Source organism: Peromyscus californicus, unplaced genomic scaffold (genome assembly GCF_007827085.1).
Source record: "Peromyscus californicus insignis strain IS unplaced genomic scaffold, ASM782708v3 Scaffold_22__1_contigs__length_63687245, whole genome shotgun sequence".
Taxonomy (NCBI): Eukaryota; Metazoa; Chordata; class Mammalia; order Rodentia; family Cricetidae; genus Peromyscus; species Peromyscus californicus.
Window position 1 is genome coordinate 40,741,830 of NW_026294525.1, and position 25,960 is coordinate 40,767,789.

At 39.0% G+C, this 25,960-nt stretch overlaps 1 protein-coding gene and 1 non-coding gene across 4 annotated transcripts in view; both read right to left on the reverse strand.

Annotated features, from left to right (window-relative positions):
• The window catches only part of Pkib (cAMP-dependent protein kinase inhibitor beta), a 101,499-nt gene that overhangs the window by 15,293 nt on the left and 60,246 nt on the right, over nt 1-25,960 (reverse strand). For 2 of the 3 annotated variants that reach the window (XM_052751308.1, XM_052751309.1), the window contains one exon: nt 8,775-8,886. The exons of the other annotated variant lie outside the window; for it this stretch is intronic. In XM_052751308.1, coding sequence (XP_052607268.1) covers nt 8,775-8,859 — 85 coding nt within the window. In that variant the 5' untranslated portion in view covers nt 8,860-8,886. The remainder of the gene's footprint in view (nt 1-8,774; nt 8,887-25,960) is intronic. 3 annotated transcript variants of the gene reach the window in all.
• LOC128118798 (U6 spliceosomal RNA) lies at nt 20,142-20,248 on the reverse strand. Its single transcript, XR_008221325.1, has one exon. It is a non-coding gene; the product is annotated as a U6 spliceosomal RNA (small nuclear RNA).

Here is a 25,960-nt window from a genome sequence, read left to right on the forward strand (position 1 = left end):
AGGAAATTAGGTAAAAGATATGAATCCTGTAACACATCTATCCAACCAAGTGACAACACCATTTTAAGCTAAACAGGGCTTAGAAGAAGCATTTGCATGTGTAAGAAATTACTTTTTTACTTGGAGATATGTCTCTTTAAAATTCCTCCATTTGCCGGGCGGTGGTGGCGCACGCCTTTAATCCCAGCACTCGGGAGGCAGAGCCAGGCGGATCTCTGTGAGTTCGAGGCCAGCCTGGACTACCAAGTGAGTTCCAGGAAAGGCGCAAAGCTACACAGAGAAACCCTGTCTCGAAAAACCAAAAAAAAAAAAAAAAATTCCTCCATTTGTGGCATATCTATGTCTCCAGAATAAGACAAAAACAAATGAAAATTTATTTACATTTGTGGACATACACTTTTGTTCATGCTTAGGTTCTTGCTTGCAATAACACAAATTCTCAACATATATTCACATACATATTGAAGTTGTTCTAGCACAGAAATTTTTTAAGCAATTAAGCATGTAGTATTCAAATCCAAACTTAATTTTATTCTCCCTTAAACTTCCAGATGAAGTGGTACATAAATCTGAATACCTTTCCAGCACTATAGTACTTATTCTTTCAAAACAGGACTACTTATGATAATAGTATGAACTGAAGTGAGGTATAGTAAATAGTACAGGATGCTTAGCTATGTGCATGGTGGTGTTGGAATAGAGGATCCTCTTTAATGGACCATGCAATGTTTTCAGTTTTCTGCTATAAAGACTTACCCAATATACACACACTCTTAGAGGTCAATCTGTTACAAGGCTTTCTCAAATCCATTGCAGCTTCCCAAAGCAATAGTCTAATGCAAATTGAAGTCAAAATAAAGCCTACTTGGCAAACTCTTTCCCAAGTCCAGAGAGCATTCTTTCTTTCATTGCTATTGTTCTTTCTTTCTATAACAGAAGAAAGCAGCTACCCAGGAGGATACAATAGAGTCTCTATGCACCAGAACGTTTTCCTCAAAAATAAGCATGCTTCCCTTTGAATGCATGATCTTCCCTTATCCCCAGTTCTGGAAAGACTGAAACTAGCGCTATCCACAATACACTTCATTGGTGTGTGTGTGTGTGTGTGTGTGTGTGTGTGTGTGTGTGTGTGTGTGTGTGTAAGAATGTGTTTGTTGTATGTATTTGTGTGTCTCTGTGTGTTGTATGTGCTGGGTGACATCCAGAGCACAGAATGGCACTTTCAATTCTCCCTTGGATGAGTGCCCTTCGTTGTAGCTATAAGCTACAGCATAGCATCCTTGTGTGTTACAATTTCCATCATTTTGACAGTCTATTTCTTATTTTATCTTATCTTACACAAATTGAGAGGACTTAGCAAGAACTAGAAGGAACCATTCTCATAAAAGAAAGGAAGGAAGGGATGAAGAAAGGAAGGAAGGAAGCAAGCAAGCAATTAAAAAAAAAGACTTCAAAACTGAAAGAGCAGCACACCAGTTATTGTTCAGTTAGGGACACTGAGTCAAGAATTCCCAACCATGGATGGGAGCACATGAGAACCACATGCTGAGAAGCTCCACTAGGTGAGCAGAGGAGGAACAGGTTGCTCCCAACACCGGAAGTGGAGTTGGCTCTCCAGGCGTCAGCACGGTCTGCTGGAAGCTCCGTGGAAGAGCAAGCTACTGGGGTGAGAGACTGCTCATCTTCCCTCACTCACCCTTTTCCTTTCCTAGCTGCTTCCGGACACAACACATCCCCACACTTCACCATAGGGGCAAAGACATCAAAAGCTCACAAAAGTCCAAGAACTCAATTTCCACTTGTGGGAAAATAATATAATTTTAGAATTCTTATGGCCTACTTCCACTCACCACAGATGGATCAGTTTCTCTGCTAATGAGAGAGCTTTAAAATGTCCAATGACAGTTGGTGACATCAGCCAAAAGGAGAGGAGAAGTTAATATGACCATCATGGTTGCACTAAGAAGGTTTTGCATTCCTCTGATTCGTGTGAAATAAATTCACGAAGCAAATGGGAATTAGAACCTGATACCGACACCAAGTGTGAGCCAGCAAGTGGTAAAGTCCGCTTCCACCATTCATAATAAAGATTAGATGCAACTACAGAATAAGATAAAAACATAAGACTGTAAAGCCAGTTATCAACTGCTCGGTGGGATTTTCTTATGCTAACATTCAAATAGCTCTGCATGAGGGTCTTAAGTCAGGAAAATGCAGGACCTTGTGTGTGTGTGTGTGTGTGTGTGTGTGTGTGTGTGTGTGTGTGTGTGTGTGTGTGTGTGTTGGGTGGGTAACAAGCATTAGTTATAATTCACAGTCATAATTAATGCGAACTCTTACAGCATCAACTTTTATCCTCGGGTAGGCATTCAATAGCTCCATGATCTGACACAAGTCTTCCCTGGAAAGGACTCATTAATATGAAACTGGACAGACTCACGGACCTCAAGCCACTCGCACACAATTGTCAACTGTCTCCAGTACGTATGTCACCCCGACACTTGGGGGCAGTCGCAGACTTGTAATAGAGTCCCCTTTATTATGATGTTTTTTTTTTCTCAACAGGGAGGAGATTAAGCCTTTTTCCTCTGAGTTACTTCCCTAAACCTAGGATAACTCTGAGGGATACAGCATCAGTAAACGCTGTAGAACAACTGCTGTCCCACCATAAAGATAATTTAGAGCAATAATTTAAGAGTGAACACTTTAAGTCACATACTCTCATTTCAGAATACTTTTATAATGTGTATATACATATGCTTTCATCTTTCAAAAAAGAAATTTTAGTCTGACACAAATTTAAAAATGTACTATGTACCATATACGTCAAAATAATAAATTTAAGAATCTAAAGCCAGGTGGTGGTGGTGCACGCCTTTAATCCCAGCACTCAGAAGGCAGAGGCAGGCAGATCAAGTTCAAGGCCAGCCTAGGCCAGAGTGAGTTCCAGGAAAGGCTCCAAAGCTACACATTTGTTGAACTTCCTGGGCTATTTTTTAAAGTCCATCAATACAACCCCGTTTTATACCTATATATCACATGATTTCATGTTATATTTACAATATATCAGTATAGCTTATAAAAAACTTTTTGATTTAAAAATCGTATCTTCCATTTGATCACCCATCTCTTTGCACTAAAAGTGGCTTCAGCTTCTATTCCAAGCCCCCTTAAGAAATTCAGATTTGGGGCCTGGAGAGATGGCTCATTGGTTAAGAGCACTGACTGCTCTCCCAGAGGACCCAGGTTCAATTCCCAGCATCCACATAGCAACTGTCTGTAACTCCAAGATCTGACATCCTCACACAGACATACATGCAAGCCAAACAACAATGTACATAAAATAAAAATAAATTTAAAAAGAAATTCAGATTTGTGCCTCTTTGACAGAAAACCATTTCAAATGAGGACTTCAACCCATGCTTTCCAGCACTGGCATGTGTACCTAACTACTCCAGTATATGATACTGAACTACATTAAGTAGTACTTGCTTCCAATGTGGTCCTTTCATTTGTTTAGCAACCCATCTACAGAAATTGCAAGTCTGATTATCTAAAAGTGGACATTCCTGAAAATGAATCCTGCATTGCTTTCTTATAGTCTTTTGACTTAAAGCAAAACTTGGAAGTTCTCTGCTAACTTCCTACTCTTGACATCAAAGTAGGATTAATATAACCTATTTTACTGTATTGGACCCAAGCAAATAATGGCTCTAAATGTTGCTCATTAGTAACTACATAAATGAAAAGTGTTTAGCTATCAATTACATTGATTTATCAATGCTATCATAGAATATTGTTATGGACACCAATGGTCCTCTTAAGCCATTCTGTGGATAAGTTTTTAGAGACAGCCTATGGTGTGGGTTATAAAGGCAAAAAGGTTAACTCTTAGACATTCTTACTGAGTCAATGTTTAATAAAAAATACACTTATAATCAGTAGGCCCAACACACACACACACACACACACACACACACACACACACACACACACACACACAGGTTCCATCTTGGCTACTATTTTACAGCATCTGTACAGAAAAGCATTTTGTCACAGAAAACCACACTTCCTTAATCCTACCATGAGTCTCTCCCTAAAGGAGAAATTTTTACATTCTTTCTGCAATAAACTGTTTCAGTGTTGTCTTCAGGAGTTAAACTGGGTCCAAATCCTCAACTGTTTTATGATACTTCAAAGACAATTTTTAGTCCAAGTACTGTTCTAATTACACTGAGGAAGGTCACGGGCACAATTCCTGATCACCTTACTTTATTCAACACTTGTTAACTTCTAGTATCTATTCTAATTTAAGTAGATATAACCCCAAACAAAGCATAATGGTAAAAATAAGAGACATTGCTGAAGATTGAGATTGTTCATAAAAGTGGCCTGGATAGGCCGGGCGGTGGTGGCGCACGCCTTTAATCCCAGCACTCGGGAGGCAGAGCCAGGCGGATCTCTGTGAGTTCAAGGCCAGCCTGGGATACCAAGTGAGTTCCAGGAGAGGCGCAAAGCTACACAGAGAAACCCTGTCTCGAAAAAAACAAAAACAAAAAAAAAAAGTGGCCTGGATAAATAAGTTGACATATAGATCTGATACTTCAATATATCTAGTATATATATATTGTTTATATATATAATTTTTATTTCTACCAATGTATCTTATCTTATCCATTTAATGAAAATTTTTTTTGAATGTCTCTTACTCTATTTGTGAATAAATATAATTTTCATCTTTTTCCCTTTGCTGTGGAGAAAAGAGGAAAAATGATTGTACCCACTTAATCTCCATTTTGTTTTTTCCCACTGCTTTATTTTTCATTATAGGAGAAGAAACCAGTTAAGTATTTCATCAAGCAAAAAAATTAATCAAAATCACAGTAGCAAAATTTTAAGCATTTAGAGGATTTTTTTTAGCATGGATTAAAAAAAAAAACTACCCAATAGCAAAAAACAAGAAAAATCATCTCTTCAAAATGTTTTTATTCCTCAAATTATAATGCTTATATTATCCTATAATTGAGTTAAACAGATGAAAATGTATTTAAATGGATTCATTTAGCCTGTACAAAATCTTTTGTAAAACAAAAATGTTACTATATTTTTGTTATATAAGTACAATGAGTTCATGAAAATGATATCCAAAATGTGCCTTAAAAAGCAAGTAAAAAAGTAATGTTGTAACCCGTATGCATCTACAACTTTTATAAAATGCATGAGGAGACAACACTTTAAGAGAAATGTATTGCAACAGCAGTCCTTTATGTTAGTAGAGTTACTAGCTATGATTTCTGCTTTTCTCTTCCAGTTTTATTGTTTTCCAAACTTTCTGCAGTGGCAATTTTTAACAATAATGCTTTTTCTTTAGTCTTCGAAATTATAGTTACATGATTTCCCTCCTTCCCTTTCCTACCTCCAACCCCTCTCACACACCCCTCCTTGCTCTCTTTCAAATTCATGGTTCTTTTTAATGGTTGTTACATATGTACATAGAGGATTTTTATAACAGGAAGACTGACAAAATGATTTTGAACATGCACTGTTTTTAAGCCCTTCGATGAAAATTTTCTTGTGTGACCTTGGGATGTACGGTGGTCCTTACTAAGTCTATTGTAAAGAAAAGGAAGCCAAGGATCCTCAAAATGAATTAGCCTAGCTAACAAGGAAAGACCAGAGTCCATTCATCCTCACTAAGCCTTCATCTACACCTCCTGGGACAGTTACTGAGCACAGCTTGTCTCCTGTCACCCATGTCTTACGGAGCATCTATGGAGTGTTTTGCTCAGTGCTGGATTCTGGGGAATTAGTGACAGAGACTAAAAACTGTAATATACACAATAGTAACACCACATGTAAAAGGTAAGTCCCCACTAAAGAAGGGAATGCCTAGTTGGTATAGACTGCCACTGTGTTGGGACATACACATAACTGGAATCCATATTGCAAAGAAGCAAATGTCATTAAAACTCATGAGCACATCTTTTCATTTGAGCACTGGGGATCCAGGAAAATCTCCACATCACATAGAAAAGATGAGTATGAGAAGCATTACCTGGAAATAGAGACCAATGTCAAGGACAGCTATTAGAAGGCCATTAAGAAGAAAAGTTTTATGAGGAAATCTACCCCCCCAAAAAAAACTGTTTTCAAATGCAAATGACCAAGAATAGCTTCATATTAAAATTAGAGCAAAAATAAAGACCTTAAACTATCAGATCTGATGACTTATTATAAATAGTTTGTTAACAGTAAATGCTGCCAATAATACTTTATGTTAAATTCAATGAGTATGTTACAGAAAGGGTCAAATACAGTTTTTGACTAGTGGACTTCACATTATAAATATTTTCATTAAGATACAAATTATTCATCAATTAAAAGCTTGTGGTATTTAATATTTCTTTTCTTTTTTATTGTTTTTTTTGAGACAGGGTTCCTCCATGTAGCTTTGGAGCCTGTCCTAGAACTTGCTCTGTAGACCAGGCTGGCCTCAAACTCACAGAGATCTGCCTGGCTCTGCCTCCCAAGTGCTGGGATTAAAGGTGTACACCACCACCACCCAGTAGTATTTAGTATTTCTAACCATACACATATACTTTTTGTTTAACTACCTAAAATCAGGCCACTTATAATGACACTATACTCTACATACATAATGTGTATCTATTTGATCATATATATCCATAAAATCATGGGTTGTTTTTGTTTTGTTTTGTTTTTACAAAATTCTTTATTATGTATCGTATCCTCAGAAATAGTTCCTCTTGTGTCCCTTACAGCATAAACTTTAAAAATTCATGGAGTCTACTGCTCTCTGTACATTAAAAATACCTATTTTTACCCTCATTCTGCCAGAACTGAGTTGGACCTGACCGAGCACATCTCAGTATTATCTCACTTAAGACATTTGACAATTGCAAGGGTTCATTGTATGTGTCAACTTGATGGGGTCACAGGGTGCTCTGATTGTGACATCCAGGCTAGGAGAGTGGTTTGGGATGAGATTAACATCTAACATTGTGGACGCATGTAAAGCACATCCTCCTTCCCAGTATGTGCTGCCTTCATCCATCCCACTAAAGCTGGAGTGAGGAAGAGCTCGGTCTCTCTGCCTGTTTTTGACTTACAACATCAGTTTTCCTCTACCACTGAACTCAGACCTGGACTAGAGCAACAGTCATTCATCCTGGCCCTTAGACTTGAAATAAGACTAGAATAAACAGAAGTTTATTCAAGAGTTGGGGGAGAGAGAGAGAAACAGAAGCAAAGAGGCAGCCTTCAGCACTCACCTTGATCTTTGTAAGCTTTTACTCTTCTGGGCTCATGAAAAATTATCTTTCTTATTTACCAACATAGTTATCACTTAAAAGAGAGTTTTAGAAATATTTAATCCTGACATTAAACATATCATGTACTTGGTTTTCATGGCTGTCATATGTTTGGGTTTGTTTACTTGGTCATTAAGTTGTCAATAATTCTAGAAAACCTAGTTCTGGCTATAAATTTCAATTCTTGCGCATTCAAGTACTATCAAAGCTTCCCTTTCATCTGGTCATACATTTGCACATATGTTCAAATACATAAATGCATTGTTCTTTAATAGGTTTTTTTTTTTTTAAATCACGGGTCTTCATTTTTCCTTCATAGTCTTGACAGTCTTTTAACTCAAAATAACACCATTTACTTCCCCATTAAAATTTATTCTCTCTTTGTACATTTTCAAATAATTCATGACCATCTACAGGACTTGTTCCTTCATGTGGCCTATGGCAAAAAAAATTAAAATTAAAATTTTCTGTGCTGCCCTGACCTCTAATAAATTGATGAGGGCCTTCATTTACTTAATAGCATGTTTTTCTTTTCACTCTTCTGCCGTGGAGGAACCCTAGTTATGCCACCCTTAGTTCAGGGAGCAGGCATAAATTCTGCTTATCCCTAGGTAGCAGGCTTTAGCTCCTAGTTAGCACAGCAAAAATCCTATCCTCTTTGGGAACTCGTGGACAGGATACTCTCATTACTGTTCACAGCTCTGGTCACCCACTCTACCCTCTCCAAGTCTTTGCATGGTCTGCAGTGTTCTTGGCCTTGTCCTGTGAGCATATGTGATCCCAAAACTTTTGTGGATCTCATCTGTCAACTGTTAAATGTGTTCAGCCACTGCCAGGTCTCCAGAGAGAGAATCTCTACCTCACCAATGGGGTGAATAGGAAGGAATGCAAATTACTGGTGTTGGGGACTACATAGCCTTCCAAACATTGTTATCTAAAGAATATCTAATCATCACAAAGTAACTGCTGTGGGGTAACTGGTTCTGAGATATGGCAAAAGCTGAAACAGAAACCTCTAATTGCTGGGGACTCTGAGCTGTGGACTGTGTGGCAGCACGCTGTCTCTGTCAATCATCATTTCTCTTTCCATACTATGATTCTCTTGTCTCCAAGATGATGTCAACACGGTATCAGGTTGAACTTTGTCTGACAGGTGGTCGCCGAGGCTTCCGTTTCTTACAGCAGAGAAAAGGGCAATGCCTTAACCAAGCAGAAGTTCAGCCCTGCTTTCCGTGGTCCAATCTAGAGCTCTCTGGTCACCGTGTCTATCCTGGGGACTGCCACGAGTTACTTGAGGTTATAATACAGATATTGTTTGTAATTATGAGTACATGGGACAAGCCAAAGGACACCCTTGGTAAGGTCTGTGGAAAGGAAGGAGACCACCATCCTGCAGAGAATCAGGCATGGCATTCCTGGTGTTGTTCATGCAGGGGTAGTGACCTTGCTGGGCTCCTGGGCTGTCGCTTCCCTTGCTGCTGTCGCTTGTTTTCTTTTGACCCCCAAGGGCATCAAGGTTCACATCCATGGTGGCCCGTGGCCTGTGGCCCAGGTGCTGATGAAAACAAAAAGGGGGTAGAGAGAGGAAGGAGCATTTGGCACTCAACCAATCTTGGGATGCAAAACCCACTGCCAATATGCCCTGGGCTAAAAGCACACCAAAAAGCTAATTTACAATCCCAAGCCCATAGACTTAAGACTTTTCTGGATGTGGACCTCTACCCAGGAAGATGAACTAGGAATCCCTGGAGGAAGGGGCAGCCACTTACAATGTAGGCTAACAAGTTCCTGAACATTTCCCTATAACCGCACCAAAAATCTGTGCAAAAGATGATTGTGTAGAGACAAAAGTTAAAGTATAAAACATTCCCTGGTTAGAAACCCAAAATACTGCCAGAGAGTTTTTTTTTTTTTTTTTTTTCATTTTAAAAAGGCGGTGAAAAGGAGAAAGGGGGAGGGTTTACCTATGTAACAGGAAATGTGGGGCTGCTGTGGAAGGTGGTTTTAATTAGGTCTGAGAGTCCTATCTAGGGTTCTTTCCCTGCACCACATCACTGACAGTGCTTCTCTTGCAACAAACATCCTAATCCACAGAGTTGGAGGGAAATATCCGTGGCATCCTACAGGACAAACCCTTGGCATCCTTGTGGCACCTGTACAGGGGTGAATCCAAACCCAGTGTCTTTAAACATATATGTCAATGATTACCATGAGGCAGACCTGAAAACTTGAAGATATTGATTTCAGGAAGGAGCTTATAAATATCACAAAGGGGAAGAGGGCCCTCCCCCACCACCTCTACTAAATATATCCAATGCACAGCCACCATAAAAAAAATCTTTAATGAGAAACATAAAGATTAAAAACCTAAATACAGAGAAAGGAAAACAGCAAAAATAAATAAATAAATAAATAAATAAATAAATAAATAAATAAATAAATAAATAAATAAATAAATAAATACCAGAGCAAAGCTGCACAAGCTAGCCTAACTGGAACTTTAAAACTTACCTGAAAGAATTTATAGATCAAAGGGAAAAGGGCTCTGATCTATTTTTGTGTCTCTATAATTTACTTCACAATTTACAGTGATGTCCGCTGAAATGTACCAACCGGTAAATTACCACAGCTTTAAGTAAGTCTAAGGGGGATGGAAAGATGGCTCAGAGGTTAAGAGCACTGGCTGCTCTGCCAGAGAACATGGGTTCAATTCCCAGAACCCACAAGGCAGCTCACAGCTGTCTGTAACTTCAGTTCCAGGGGACCCAACACCGTCAGACAGATATATATGCAGGCAAACACTAATGCACATAAAACAAAAAAAAAATTTGTTTTATTCATGTGGTGGTGCTACAAGCCTTTAATCTCAGCACTTGGGAGACAGAGGCAGGTGGATTTCTGATGTGAGGCCAGCTTGGTCTACAAAGTGAATTCCAGGACAGCCAGGGCTACACAGAGAAACCCTGTCTGGAAACAAAACAAAACAAAAATGAAATCCCACTAGCAGGTAGATCTGAAGTGCTTACTAAATTTAAACATATTATTTCCTACAGTCTTAGAAGAATAAGCAAGCATAAAAACAGAACAATATTGTCTTAGTCATCAGAATACACTTGCCTTAAAGTATCACATGGTAGGCATAGACATTCTGACCTAATGAAAATTAAATTAAGTCTTTGACACAAATTTGTTTGACAGAATGAGAAATGCTGATTCTCCCACCCCCATTCCATGTTAACATAATTAACACGCCTCATTTAATGTAAAATAGTGTCTTCAGGGATTCAAACTTATTATATAAGAACTGGTGGGTGAAGGAGCGATTATCCTGACTGATTCTCCATTTTAGTTCAATTGGATTTAATTTGTCCCGTTCCTAAATTTTGGGATTGGGGACAAAGTATGATGTTCTGCAATGGGTTTCTACAATCTTTAACATATGGTCCTTTTCTATAAAGGCCCATATATCTAATAACCTCCTGACTAAAAGTGCCAATTTCACCCAATCAATAACTTCCAAATATTTTACTGCTATTAATCTGACTAATATGATGAATTTACCACACATTTGATCACAGTTGCTTTTACTGACAAAGAGACATGATACACCTTAACTGGGCTACTCATGGCATCCACGGGCAGCAATGCTGCTGAACACATTCCCTACAGAAAATTGCTTTAAAAAGGAAAATAATATTATAATTTCTTTTTAAAAAGTCAGAAAAAGGCTTACAAAAGCAGGGTCACTACCTCAGACATAGTAGAAGAAGGCCCTTTCACCTCTATTAAATACTTGAAATTCACTTGTTAACCCATGTGCCATTCCATTCCTGACACTGTCAAGGAATAGACACTGACATTTTCAGCACCCATAAAGTGAATACATGTTCAGCATCTGTGATGGTTTGAATGATAATGGCCCCCATAGGTTCATATGCTTGAATACCTAGTCCCCAGTCGGTAGGTTTGTTTGGGAAGGATTTGGAGGTATGACCTTTTTGGAGGAGGTTTGCCACTGGAGTTGGGCTTTGAGACTCAAAATACTTGCAGCATGCTCAGTGAACACTCTCTGCTTCATGCTTTGAGACCAAGGTGTGAGCTCTCAGCAGTTCTTGCCACTGTGTCTTTGCCTTACCGTCATGGACTCTAAACTTCTGGAACCATAAGACCAATTAAGTACTTTCTTTCCTAAGTTGTGTTGATCATGGTGCTTTATCAAAGCAATAGATAAGTAACTAAATCAACATCTATTTTTTTCTCCTTTAGGTTCTGGAGGCAATGTACTCAGTTGGAAATCTTAATATTACTAAAATTTTGGTCCATGTTGAATAGGAATCCTGCCAAGCCAAAAACTAGATAATCTGTACAAATTATAAGTGATAAACAATTCTGCTGGTACCTACAGATACTTTGGTTGCTACATCTCATATCCCCAGTCTCTGGATTGCCTATGATGATTATAAATTGCCCACGGGATTCTAATTTTTTAAAAATGCCTTTTCTTGGCCTCATACTATATTCCAGTAGAGTGGAAGACAGTGAAATTAACAGAGTCTTGGAATAGAACCTCATAGAACTTGAACCTATACTCAAAAGTACCCAGCAACCCATTTACCTTGGGTCATTAAAGTAGTACCCGCTTAGCTTGGCATGTCTACTGTGATCTTAGATACAGAATGGAGTCACATCTGGGCATTTTGACAAATTCTCCCTCCTCTTCTTTACTCTCTCATTTGCCAGACACCATGACATTCATGAAGTCATCCACTTCTCAATGTTCTTAGCAACATGACAAATTTCTTGTAATAAAGTAAGTGAATACAACAGTAATATTTCTGATACTCATCTTTGTGGAGAGTTGTTTCCTTTGGTCTTCTAGCCAAAACATTTCTAATAAAGGATAAAGCCAAGGGGAGGTTCAATGATCGCATTGCAGGCATTCATCCTAGCACTGGAAGCCATGGCCATTGGCCCTACCCGAACATTTTTGCAAACTTGTAGACACCATTCGCAAGAGTTTCTGCTTTAGGTAATGAGCACTGGGAATTTCTTGCTTTACAGATACTCAAAGCATGGATTGGATTAACACATTTCTCCTGGTAAGCTTACCCCACAACCTAACACCAACAGGGTACTCCGTATCTGACTAGGAATCCTAGATAACAACAGCAGTTGGGGAAATCATGTGACTTAGAATACTCAGGCTGAGAGCTTGAAGAAGACATGTAGTGGGAATTCAACCTCCCATAAAGACAATAGTGATGATTAAACTTGGGAGACAGCCAGGGTAAGTAAGAAGTCTAGTGATCTTTCCAAAGAATTCTTATTTAAAACACAAATTGGAAAGTGATACTCAAGCCCCTATTAAGTGTCATTCTCACCAAAGGCATTGATTAGTGTCTGGAGATAATGAGTTCTACATAAGTGTCACACAGGTAGCCATTACTGGCTGGACAAAAGACTGTGTAGTAAAGTTCATATTTTTTTTATTGCCATCTCAAAATATTTTGTCCTTTGTTAGGTGGGTGCTTTGCATCCAAGTAGAAATGCTTTTGCTCATTCCTAAAAGCCTTGGTTATCATCTAGTTATAAACTGTGGTCCACTAGGTATAGTAGCATGTGTCTATAATCCTACAACTCAGGAGGCAGGTTCAGGAGAATTGCCATAATTTTGGATCCTGCCTGGTCTATACAGTAAGTTCCAGGCACAGCTTCTGAAAACCCTGCATTAGCAGGTCTGTATTCTCTGCCTGCCTGCATAATTGTTCCAGCAAACTAATTACATCCCTTCCTCGGCACCCAGGGGCACCTGCATGTCTTTATACATAAAAACTTGCATGCCCATGGCCCTGTAAACGTACAATGTTCTCCCCATGCCCACTCCCATCCCCATGCTGTCACCATATGTGACTGATTAATTACCCTCAGCTTTATAATTTCAGTGTCAGGTGGTGTTTGGCTTTTCCTATCAATAGGGTGAATAGATGAGGACACCCCACATTACCATTACCACTTTTACTTCTCCCTTGAAAAGGAACCTGAAGGATAGAAAGGGGAAAGGCATTGGGTTTACATACGTCTTGTGTCTACACCAACCCTTAGTGGGGTGTGACTTACTCTGTTCTGCACACTACAATCTACAGTTGTTTGAAGTGTAACCACAACACTGAGTTGAAGTATATGTAGCTTCATCTTCTGGCCCAGCCTAGGATATATGAAGCCTAATGTTTGTTTAAACCACTCTTATTGATGCTTGAATCCTATTCAGTCATTTTTGGTGTCTCCACCACACTCCTCTTAGAGCCTGGAAACTCTGAGGTGGCCTTTAAGCTCATCCACCTAGGAGTTTCTGTTCCCCATGACTTCTCTGCCTTTCTAGGGCCACAGCACTCACGGAACTTCACTGCTGTACTAGAATCTTCCCTGGGAATTAAGCTGTAATTCTCTCTCTTGGGTTTGCTAATCTCATTAAAATTTCTATCGCTGCTTCTTCACTGCTCAACCAAGAGGGCTGGAGACCTGGGGACCTCAGCAAATACTCCGGAGCCAAGTTCTCCTCATATCATGAGTTCTCCCACCAGCTAATAAATGATTCATTTCCTTTCCCAGAAACATGAAACCTAACTCTCATGTCATTGTTTGTTTTTTCCTCCTCTAAGGTTTGATCTCAGTTCTCCAGTCTCATCTCAGAAGGTTGAAGTCAGGCTGCTGTCAGATGTAACGTTGGCTCTCAAGACGGTGGCTCTTTGTCTCCACTTAGCAAACATTAGAAACTTGGGCAATCTTTTGTTCTAAATTTTATGTCTCATTTTCAGCTAACAGTGTCCACACAAAACACTAAAGGAGGTTTAACGAGTAAAGAAATCTCAGTTAATAATTAAATTGTTATCAGTCATACACCTTTAGCAGCTCTTCTCAACTGAGCCTTTAGCTAGGCGGTTGCTTTATATACATTTATAAGCTGTGTATTGCTTTATTGCATTATTTCACTTAATCATTACCACAAGTATCAGTGTGTGTGTACATGATAGAATGAAAAAACTCATAATTGTGAGATGACTAAAGTTGAATTTTCCAGATGTTAATCTTGCCCTATGTTCAGATTTAAATTTCTTATATGTTACTCCAGAATATGGGTTTTTAGTCATTTCATAAAGTCAATCCAGTTTCCATTGACGTTTATAAAATTGGATGATATTAGGATAAGATAGAAGTATCTTAATTTAGAAATAAGCCTCCTAAAAGTTATCTAGTACAGTCATTTGTCACATACATGAATCTCCTCAACCCAAATATTGACCTTCTATGACCCAAAATACAATGGTATTTTTATTTTATTATATTTTATTTGTGTGTGTGTGTGTGTGTGTGTGTGTGTGTGTGTGTGTGTGTGTGTGTGTGTGTAACTGTATGTGTATATGTGTGTGTTTGTGTGCCAGTGGTCATGGAACCCAAAAGAGGCTTATAACCCTAGAATTATAGGTAGTTATAAACTGCCCAATGTGGATGCTGGGCACTGAGTTCAGGTCCTTTGCAAGAACAGAAGGTCTCTTAACCACTGAGCCATCTCTGCAGCCCTGTTTCTATAGTACTTCATACTCAAAACACTGTTCAAGCAACTCATACGATTCAAAAACTTTTATTTGAATTTACTTTTAAAATCCGATTGATTCTTAAAAATGTAAATCATTGAACTGAAAAATAAGCATGATTTTGAAAACAATGTGTGTTCTTTATGCTTCTTATTAACTATTATACAGTTAATATATGGGAATACATACTTCCATATTCATTAAAATTCTCTCATAGAATAAATTGAAAGAAAACTCTTATAATTTATGGTATAAACTTCTATATAATTTAATCACTGTGTTATGTCTGAGTGAGTTAATTTCGCCTTCCATCTTATTTTCCATTCACAATCAGTAACAGAACTTGCTCATTAAAAACAGTATGAGGCCAATGTGAACTTTTGTTTTTATACGAACTTACGAGTTTTTCAAATATTATTTTAGAGTTTTCTTGATGTACTTCATCCTTATGACTTTTTTATGAGAATACTGAAATAATTCACATCTTATAAAAAGACATTTTCTCTTGAAAAGGAGAGAAGGCACAAATAATGCAATAAAGGAAACCACTGTTTGATGATCTCACAATAGCGGACACCTGGGGACTGCATGCCACTAGTCTGTTCTTTGAGTCATTTCTATAGAGTAAGGCAAATCCACGTGAGATGCTCTGTAAAGTCCTGGGCTTTCCTTTTGAAACGTATAACTAAGATTTGAAGGCTTTCTTCTAGCTACACGTACCTCAGCCTAGATATCCTTTATTTTTAGCTGCTGAATGGTCAGCCATTCTGCTCCAGCCATCTGTCCTAACATTGACCTCATGAATTTTCCAGGCTTTAGATACTTTTTTATAGCTTGGCTAACAGAATCATTTTCCCTCCTGATGTCAGGCAGTGTAAATTAATGCCTCTTCTTTCTTATGTGCTGTTCTGCCACAAACTAGATTCTCACCTTTGCACTTGATTAAATTGTAGAAAGGAGACGACAAATAAAATGAGGTCTCAGAAAATTACATCCCTCCTGTGCCAGCCCAGAGCCCAACAAACAGAATTTACCGCAAATTAGCTCTCCCTGAGGTCTTTTTAAAATCTTCATATAAGAGCCGGGGGGGAAATACAGGAGGGGGGAATGAACCAACATAGGAAACAAAACAAAACAAAACAAACACTATTTGCTGAGAATTAATCTTATGCCAGAAGAATGAGGACAGTGTTTGCCTAATTTGTTTATGTATAACCATCAATGATGACAGCTCTTAATCAATATAGAGTTCCAGCTACTCCCTAGAGCTTTTGATTTAGACTATCTGGTATCATATGTATTCTTAAATCTGTCGGTAATTAAGGTTAACAGGTTTGAGAACTGAATTAGAATAAAGCTTAACTCACTACATCCTTCTCACTACATCTTGTTACTTTCTTCTACACCTTTTCCCAGAATGCACTGATTAATTTGTTTCCATATCTAAGAGGATATGTCACTCACACAGCAGGTTATATATAATTGGTGGTTTTAACAAAGAGTAACAATGCACATACTCAGCCTTGGAGACCTACTAGTTCAATTTTAGACGTAAGTAAAATTTTCCTTATACTAAATTAAAAATTGAACTAAATTGAAAAATAAATTCTTGTTGCCCTTGTTACATCAGAATATATGTCGGTGTCTTCCTCTGGGCTCTGCTACCTTTCATTTTCATAACAGATCATGAAGTTCACTGATGAAACACTTAAGTATCATTGTCACTAAATATTATGTAGGGTACTTTCCCCCTAGAGAGATATAGCTTCCTGGGAGGCAAGAACAAATATTTTCTATGCATCGACCATGGACAGCAGGGGTTCAATGGAACACTCCAACTGAACTTCATAACTACTGACCTTGACTGAAATCTCTTTGGGTCTCTCAGAGATGTAAAAGATGGAGTAAGAAAAAGGCAATATGGAAAAGATCTCATGTATTTAACTAAAATTTGACAACTATTACTGGAGAGGTTTGCTTACCTGAGTCAAACAAATCAGAAGAAATATTTGGAAATGTGGTCAATATTAACCAGCTTCATAAAAGAATAAGTTTGAGAATAAATGTGTGAAAGAAGTGGAGAGACGCTATGTGATCATTTTATACTGTGTCAGACATGCTTTCGTTAAAATGTGAAGTTCAGTATCTGATGGATCCTTGTTCTATTTGTTCCCCTAATGTAATATTTTTATTGATTATTTTAGAATTTCACATAATATACCCCAATCACACACATTTTCCAGTCCTCCCAGGTCCACCCCCAACCCTTGTGACCCCTGCCAACAAAAAAAAAAAAAAAAAACAAGTCTAATTTGTGCTGCCCATATAGTCACTGGAGCATGGTCAAATTCCCAGTGGCCAGCCCCTTAAAGAAAACTGAGTCCTCCCCACTGCCCCCACCAGAAGCCATCAACTGTGGAGAGCTGCACTTCAACATCTTTATCACAATTTTTTTTTTTTTTTTTTTCAAATCTTAAGAACTCTTCATTTTTATTTCAGGTTTCAGGCCTCACGTAAAAGTCTTGAAGCAGAGTGTGCCTGATTGGAGCAGGCACAGTACCACTCCATGTTCTAAGTACTTAGGAGTCTAGAATATCAGAGGACACAAATCACAGCACAAAAAAAATCAAAAATTACACTTACTGCTCAATAAATCAAGGCCTCTGCTGATTCTTGTAAAGGGGAGATGAAATTTCACAATTCGCCTATGGAACTTTGGGAAATCCGGAAGCAAAGGGAGATTTTCTTTAACTGCTGTGTAAATGTTGTTTTGTTATGATGAGAAAAGAGAGACCAAAGGATGGTTAGTTCTGCAGTCTAGATCAGTTTTTGAAAATAAAATAATAAAACAAAAACAAAATCAAGGAGCCGTTTTAAGATGAAATCCAGGTTTCCTTGATAGACAACGTAAAGCAGAGAGAAGGGCAGGTGGGTAGGTGCATCCTGGGGGTACACACAGCATTCTGAAACAATGGGTCAGGATGTGGACAGCAGGGCAGGACACCTGCATGAGCTGTAACTCATCCATAGCAATGTGAACTTGAGGGATGTACTGCACTTGTCTGTGTCTTAGTTTTTTCAATGGAACTTCAATAAAATAGGGACAATGATCATATATCCATTCCATCATGGAGTTGTGACAGTTCAATGACTTTCCATGAGGAATCCATTAGCAGTTGGATGGATATTAGTCCACTGTGCTATCTTTGTTAGCTAGCATCTTACAAGTTTGCTTGAAGATTTTTCTGCCAGTTAGAGTTATATATTGCAAGAAATTCTTCACCACCAGAAGACAGTCTCAATTATCCAAAAATATAAACATATGCAAATCAGAACATTTACATAGAATGGATCCAGAAGCCCCACTAAGTACCAAAAGTTAGACAGACTTGCTGTGTCCATGAGACTCTGTGTTCCAGGGGTCACTGTGCTGTCTTCTTTGCAAAGCTTTTTTGTTTGTTTGTTTTTTGTAGCTGTGACCACATTCACAAGCCACGTCCACCTATTTTATGGCCTTCCTTACAGGTATATTTTTTTTTTTTTTTTTTATTAATTTATTTTGCAATACAATTCAGTTCTACATATCAGCCACGGATTCCCTTGTTCTCCCCCCCTCCCGTCCCCCTCACCTTCCCCCCAACCCCCCCCCCCCATTCCCATCTCCTCCAGGGCAAAGCCTTCCCCACAGACTGAGGTCAACCTGGTAGACTCAGTCCAGGTAGGTCTAGTCCCCTCCTCCCAGGCCGAGCCAAACAATCCTGCATAGGCCCCAGGTTTCAAACAGCCAACTCATGCAATGAGCACAAGATCTGGTCCCACTGCCTGGATGCCTCCCAAACAGATCAAGCCATTCAACTGTCTCATCCATTCAGAGGGCCTGATCCAGTGGGGACCCCTCAGCCATTGGTTCATAGTTCATGTGTTTCCATTCATTTGGCTATTTGTCCCTGTGCTTTATCCAACCTTGGTCTCAACAATTCTCGCTCATATAAACCCTCCTCATTCTCGCTAATTGGACTCCCAGAGATCCACCCGGGGCCTAGTCATGGATCTCTGCATCCAGATCCCTCAGTAGTTGGATGAGGTTTCTAGCACAACAATTAGGGTGTTTGGCCATCCCATCACCAGAGTAGGACAGTTCGGGCTGTCTCTCGACCACCGCCAGCAGTCTGTTGTGTGGGTATCTTTGTGGATTTCTGTGGGCCTCTCTAGCACTTTGCTTCTTCCTATTCTCATGTGGTCTTTATTTACCATGGTCTCCTATTCCTTGTTCTCCCTCTCTGTTGTTGATCCAGCTGGGATCTCCCGCTCCCCCAAGCTCTCTTTCCCTCAACCCTCGCCTTTCATTACCCCCACTCATGTCCAGGCTGTTCATGTAGATCTCATTCCATTTCTCTGTCATTGGGTGATCCCTGTATCTTTCTTGGGGTCCTGTTTTCCGGGTAGCCTCCCTGGTGATGTGAGTAGCAGACAAGTCATCCTTGTTTCATGTCTAGTATCTTGCTATGAGTGAGTACATACCATGTTTGTCTTTCTGAGTCTGGGTTACCTCACTCAGGATGATTTTTTCTAGATCCATCCATTTGCCTGCAAACCTCATGATGCCATTGTTTTTCTCTGCTGAGTAGTATTCCATTGTGTATATGTACCACATTTTGTTTATCCATTCTTCAGTTGAAGGGCATCTGGGTTGTTTCCATGTTCTGGCTATTACAAACAATGCTGATATGAACATAACTGAACAAGTGCTCTTATGGTGTGGTTGAGCATTTCTTGGGTATATGCCCAAGAGTGGTATAGCTGGATCTTGGGGGAGATGGATTCCCAATTTTCTAAGAAAGCGCCATATTGATTTCCAAAGTGGTTGTACAAGCTTGCATTCCCACCAGCAGTGGAGGAGAGTTCCCCTAGCTCCACATCCTCTCCAGCATAAGGTGTCTTCAGTGTTTTTGATCTTAGCCATTCTGACAGGCGTAAGGTGGTATCTCAGAGTTGTTTTGATTTGCATTTCCCTGATGATTAGGGATGTTGAGCAGTTCCTTAAATGTCTTTCGGCCATTTGAGTTTCCTCTGTTGAGAATTCTCTGTTTAGCTCTATAGCCCATTTCTTAATTGGACTGTTGGGCATTTTGATGTCTAATTTCTTGAATTCCTTATATATTCTGGATATCAGTCCTCTGTCAGATGTGGGGTTGGTGAAGATCTTTTCCCATTCTGTAAAAATATGGAACGCTTCACGAATTTGCGTGTCATCCTTGCGCAGGGGCCATGCTAATCTTCTCTGTATCGTTCCAATTTTAGTATATGTGCTGCCGAAGCGAGCACCTTTATCACAATTTTTAAGAGTTCTTCTTGATCAGATTTTCCCAGACCAACTGCATACTGTACCCTCTTTCTTGACTTCCTTCATTGATATGCATCTTTCTGTTCTAGTGGCCCCCAGATCCTCCAAAACCTTCTTTATTTCATCTTATCAGACCATGTCTTGGGAAACTATTCATTCACTCATACATTCGTTTACAGGGTTATGCTCTGTTTGGGGTTCACCACAAACTAAACTCTAAATTCTAAAAGCCAAATCATTAGCGATGGCATCAGTTCACTAATGGAAAGAGTCTTTTTTTTTTTTTTTTTTTTTTTTTTTTTAAGGTGGGATAAAATTTCCACGAATTAACAAAACTTTGTCTTCTACCTATTTTCAAGTCTAGAAAAGATATTAGACTTGTGCTCCTGGTACAACTGAATCCACAATGTGAGGGGATTCCTCTTGTGCTCCTAGTCCAACCACATCCACAATGTGAGGGGATTCCTCTTGTGCTCCTAGTACAACCAAATCCACAATGTGAGGGGATTCCTCTTGTGCTCCTAGTACAACCGAATCCACAATGTGAGGGGATTCCTTAACCACCTTAAACTTCAGTTTCCTTGGTCCTTTTTGTGTAATGCCCCCTCAATGTTTGCATTGTCGGCAGGAATACCGACAATGTCTTGAGTTTTCATTCTAGTAAATAAGTATCTGTGATCTCACTGATTCATTGTACTGGCTGATCTTACGTCAATTTAACACACAAACTAGACGTTATCTGAATGGAAGGAACCTTAATTGAGAAAATGCCTCCATAAGATACAGCCTTAAGGAATTTTCTTAATTAGTGATTGATGGGGGAGGGCCCAGCTCATTGTGGGTGGGGCCATCCCTGAACTGGTAGTCCTGAGTTCTATAAGAAATCAAGCTGAGCAAGCCACAGGGAGCAAGCCAATAAGCAGCATTCCTCCATGGCCTCTGCATCAGCTCCTGCTCCAGGTTCTTTCCCTGCTTGAGTCCCTGTCCTGACTTCCTTTGGTGATGAACAGCACTGTGGAAGGGTAAGCTGAATAAACCCTTTCCTCCCCAACTTGCCTTTTGGTCATGGTGTCTCATTGCAGCGATAGGAACCCTAAGACACTCATGTTCCACAGACCTGCTTGATTCAAACCTAAACTTTCTAGCCACTTATTGGAAATAGGAGGATGCTAAGGAAGGACATAATGACTGAACATAGTCTAATTTATTTCTTAGCATTTGAAAATCAATTTGTTTTCACTTAAAGACCTATGGACTTGTAATAACTTTACCAGTTTAGAATTTGGAATTTGGCTATATGGGTAAAATTTACTAAAACTGTATCTTATTTGCATCAAAAGTATGAACTTAATATAATATGTACATGATGGCTTTTATTTGGCTTGAATGAAAAATGTTCTGGTACAAGTCCCCTGTCATCAGTCCACTGTCCCTAGGGCTTTTAGTACAAGAAGAGTTCAGTTTCAAATCCCCAGATAACACTGTGCCCTAGAAAACAAGGATTTCAGAAAACCTGAAATCCTCCCATTCTGGAGTCTGTGGAACTCTGACTCTATGCATATATCCAAAGAGGGATGTTTTGGAAAATTTCAGAAGCTCTAGTCCAGTATGTGGAAAAATGAAAAACAGCAGTAAAAGCTCAAATTTTTATTTGTTTGTTGGTTTGTTTTTATATGCATGCATGTGTTACATTCTTCAGCCAATTTTTATGGGTCACAGAGAGAAAGCTGATGTGCCTTCTGTCTCCTCACATAGCATCTAAAGTCTAAAGTACTGTTGATTACCATGACTAAAATTCTAAGCTTGTTCCATGATAAATTCTAGAAAGCTTTATGCAACTTGACACATGTATCTTAGATGTATTTTAAAGCCAAGATTAACTAGTTATGGTAGGAATTAAGTATTTCTTTGTATTCATAGCATTTGTTCAACTGAGGCCAACCAAGATGGACATTTTGCTTTTGAGTCTAAGATTCTTCTCTTTAATTTAATCCTTTCTAAAATTTACCTCCAGATGTATTTGCAAAACATGGTTAGGTTATTCATCTCCCTATTTCTTATATATATATATAATTATCACTATACATGGAATTTGTTTTTTAGAAACTAACTTTTTTATTGCCTACATATATGTGTAATCTCCTCCTTAGTACACTGGATTGTAATGCAACTGCATGATCCAGTTCCTAGCTCTATCACAGTCTTTGACTGGGAACAAATAACTGCTTTGCCATAATACACTTTTAGTGATCTGTGAAGGTGACCGGTTGCTAGAAAAATTAACAAGTATGTTGCAGAATTTTGAAATGTTTAGAAATGTTCTAGTAGACTTATTTTAAGACTAAGATCCATATTTTACATAAGAAATTTGCATGTCCATCTCATCTGAATGATCACATACATAATCCACTTTCTTTGTACATTTTAATGGAATTGTTATGAACTGATTGATGTGATTAAAGGTAGCCAGTGAGAACAAAATGAGATAACCCATCAGTAGTTTGTCATTTTCCAAGAATTTTGGACTTAGACTTTTAGCTATCAGCTAGTTAATAAGACCAAAATAAGCAGACCTGGCTCCAAAGAAGGAGAACATTGGATTGCTAGTTTAAGTGAGCATCTGGTTAATTTCAACATTCAGTTTTAAAATCAATGGACATGAGAGCCAAACTAGGTCCATAGATAAAATAACAATCATTCCTAGTTAATTTTTTTTCATTCAAAAATAAAAACCCTTTTCAAACATCAGACTGCTTGAGGAGATGGTGGGATTCCAGTGGGGTGAGATATGATGAAATAACCTTGCCTGGGGAAGGTGGACAAACAACTAAATAAGAACAGATCCAACCAGTGAGAGAGACCCTTGTGAGTGGGCACAAACATCAAGTCCTTATAGTAATTACATCACATTCAATTCTAGGTTTCCCATCTCTGCTCTACAGCTCCCTCCTGCTACCTGCAAAGTCAATTTTGCTATACTTCAAGTTTAACCATCCCAGTCATATCTCTACTCAGGGTGACAGAGGCAGAACCCCCAAAATGATCCTAACTTGAAATGGACCAGAGAGGGCCACAGTAACATTAAGAAGCCTTAAAGACAGCAAGTAAGTAAGCAGAAAGAGACACCGGGGCAGCAGATCCAAAAGTGGGACAAGAAGAGTCTGAGAACAGATTCATTAGAGCCTTTGGATTTACAGAAATACTGATCGAGGGCAGCACAGATGCCTCCTTGTGCAGTGACTACGGCACAGGTATTGAGGCTCAGTGGCAAGATGACCTCTCAAGTCTTAAAAATATACTTTGCTTTTAGAAAACTTAAAGGAGAAAATATATAACAGATGAAAAAAATCACTTATAAATACTTAAAGATATCCTTATCTTTATAACAAAAACCTGAATATATTTGGAAAATGGTCGCATATAAAACATGAGATAGTGGTTTTTTTTTTTTTGAAATGCGAATGTGGCTTTGTGATCTAGTGTCCAGAAACTTCTCTTTTGTGGCAACTAATAACTTTAATCCCCTTATCTTCCACCACTGACTTTTCATTCTCTCTTATCCCATTTGGAATTATAGAATATTCAAGGTAAAGATTATTTTTGGTGGCTTTCTTGTCCTTATCCCTCCTTCCAGTGGCAGGGTTTCATTATGAACCTCAAGCTGGCCTCTTCCCTCCCAGGTTCTGGGATTAGAGGTATGTACTACCATGCCCACTTGGTTCTTGGATAGTGATATCCTAAACAATGATGATTGTCAATGCATCACATTCCAAGGAGATCTCAGCAACACATCTGGAGAACAGAGTGCAGAACTATTACATGGAAGTTCATTCTACAATCCAACCAGTTGTTTATACAGGTGCCAATTTTGAGCACAGAGAGTCCACTTCCTCCTGAGACATCCTTCTCAAGGCCCTAGCCAAGTCATATTTTATTTGACACTGCCTACAGTTGCATGTTTGAAAATAACAATTTCTAAAATAAAAATGCCATTTGTGATTTATAATTTACAGTATAAACTGACTATATTTAAAAATACCTAGAAATTGGACATGGTGATTCATTTTGATTGTCAAATTGACTGGATTTAGAATCACCTAGGAGATCGACTGCTAGGTGTCCATGAGGATGATTCCAGAAGAGAACTTTGAGAAAATCCATCCCTCAATGCAGAAAGCACCTTCCAAAAAAGAAAATGTCAGCCCAGATATGAAGATGTTGGAAGTAAAAGTGTGCCTGCATTTGTTTCTTCTCCCCGAGTGAATGTGCCAAACACTGACACTGCCATCCTTTGCTGACATCGGGCCCTAGCTTCATTGGCTTTCCAGTGCCTACTCTATACCAGTGACTCTCTGAGGACCCTTCCAGCTGTCATCACTGACTCGTTTGGGATTGCTGAGGCATCCAGATTCGTGACCTGAGAAGCTACTACCTTTTCTGCTTTTCCAGCATGCAGGAAAAATTACTGGCCCTATAGCACAACCCAACTAATGCATTTCTTTTTAGTTCTGTTCCTCCAGACAACTTTACCTAATACACCTGGTAAAGAATTATTTTTAGGTACGTCTATGAAACTATTTCTTAAAGTGCATGTATAGACTGGATGGGGGAAATACACCCACAGTATAGATGAATACCATCCAATCCACCAGGGACTCAAAGAAAACAATAATCTGAGAAAATGCAAATCCATTGTTCCAGTCTCTGGAACTAGGACATATTCTTCCTCTCCCTCACTTGGGTGTCACATCTCTTGTGTTCATGGCCTTTAGACTTTAGGACTTTAACCAGCACCTCCTGGATTTTCAGTGCCTTTATGCTTCTAACTGTGTATTGCACCATGTGGTAGTTTGAATATAATTGGTCCCTATAAGCTCATAGGGAGTAGCACTATTAAGAGGTGTGGCCTTGTTGTAGTAGGTGTGGCCTTGATGGAGGAAGTGTGTTACTGTGGGGGCAGGCTTGAAGGTCTCATATGCTCAAGCTATGCCTAGTATAAGATGGACTCCTACTGCCCATGGATCAAGATGTAGAAATCTCAGCTCTTTCTCCAGCACCATGTTTGCCTGCACACCGCCATGTCCCATCATGGTGATAATGGACTAAGACTCTGAAACTGTAAGCCACCCCAATTAAATGTTTTCTTTTATAAGCATTGCTGTGGTCACGGTGTCTCTTTACAACAATAGAAACCATAATTAAGATAGACGTTGGTACCAGGGACTGGGGTATTGCTTTGATAGGCCAGACCATGTTTTTTGTTTGGAGGAATATGGACTTTGGGATTACGGATTAGAAAAGCAGTTGAACACTTTAAGCGGGGGCCTAATGGGCCATTCTAGTAGGAACATGGATGACAGTAGTGCTGAGGGCAATTTGAACTGCAGGGACCTGGTTCAAGAGATTTCAGTGGAGAATAATATTAGTATATTACCTAGAGATCATTCTTGTGATATTTTGGTGAAGAATGTGGCTACTTTTTGCCCTTGTCTGAAGAGTCTGCCTGAGGATAACATGAAGAGATTTGAACTAATTCCATTGGCAAAGGAAATCTCAAAATAGCTTAGTATTGACTCTGTTGTGTGGTTATTAGTGGTCACTCTTATACAGATCTGTAATGAAAAGGAACAAGCTGAGGAAGGAAAAATACAAAATGCATAATTTGAGGAGAAAAGGAGCACCAGGAAGTGGGA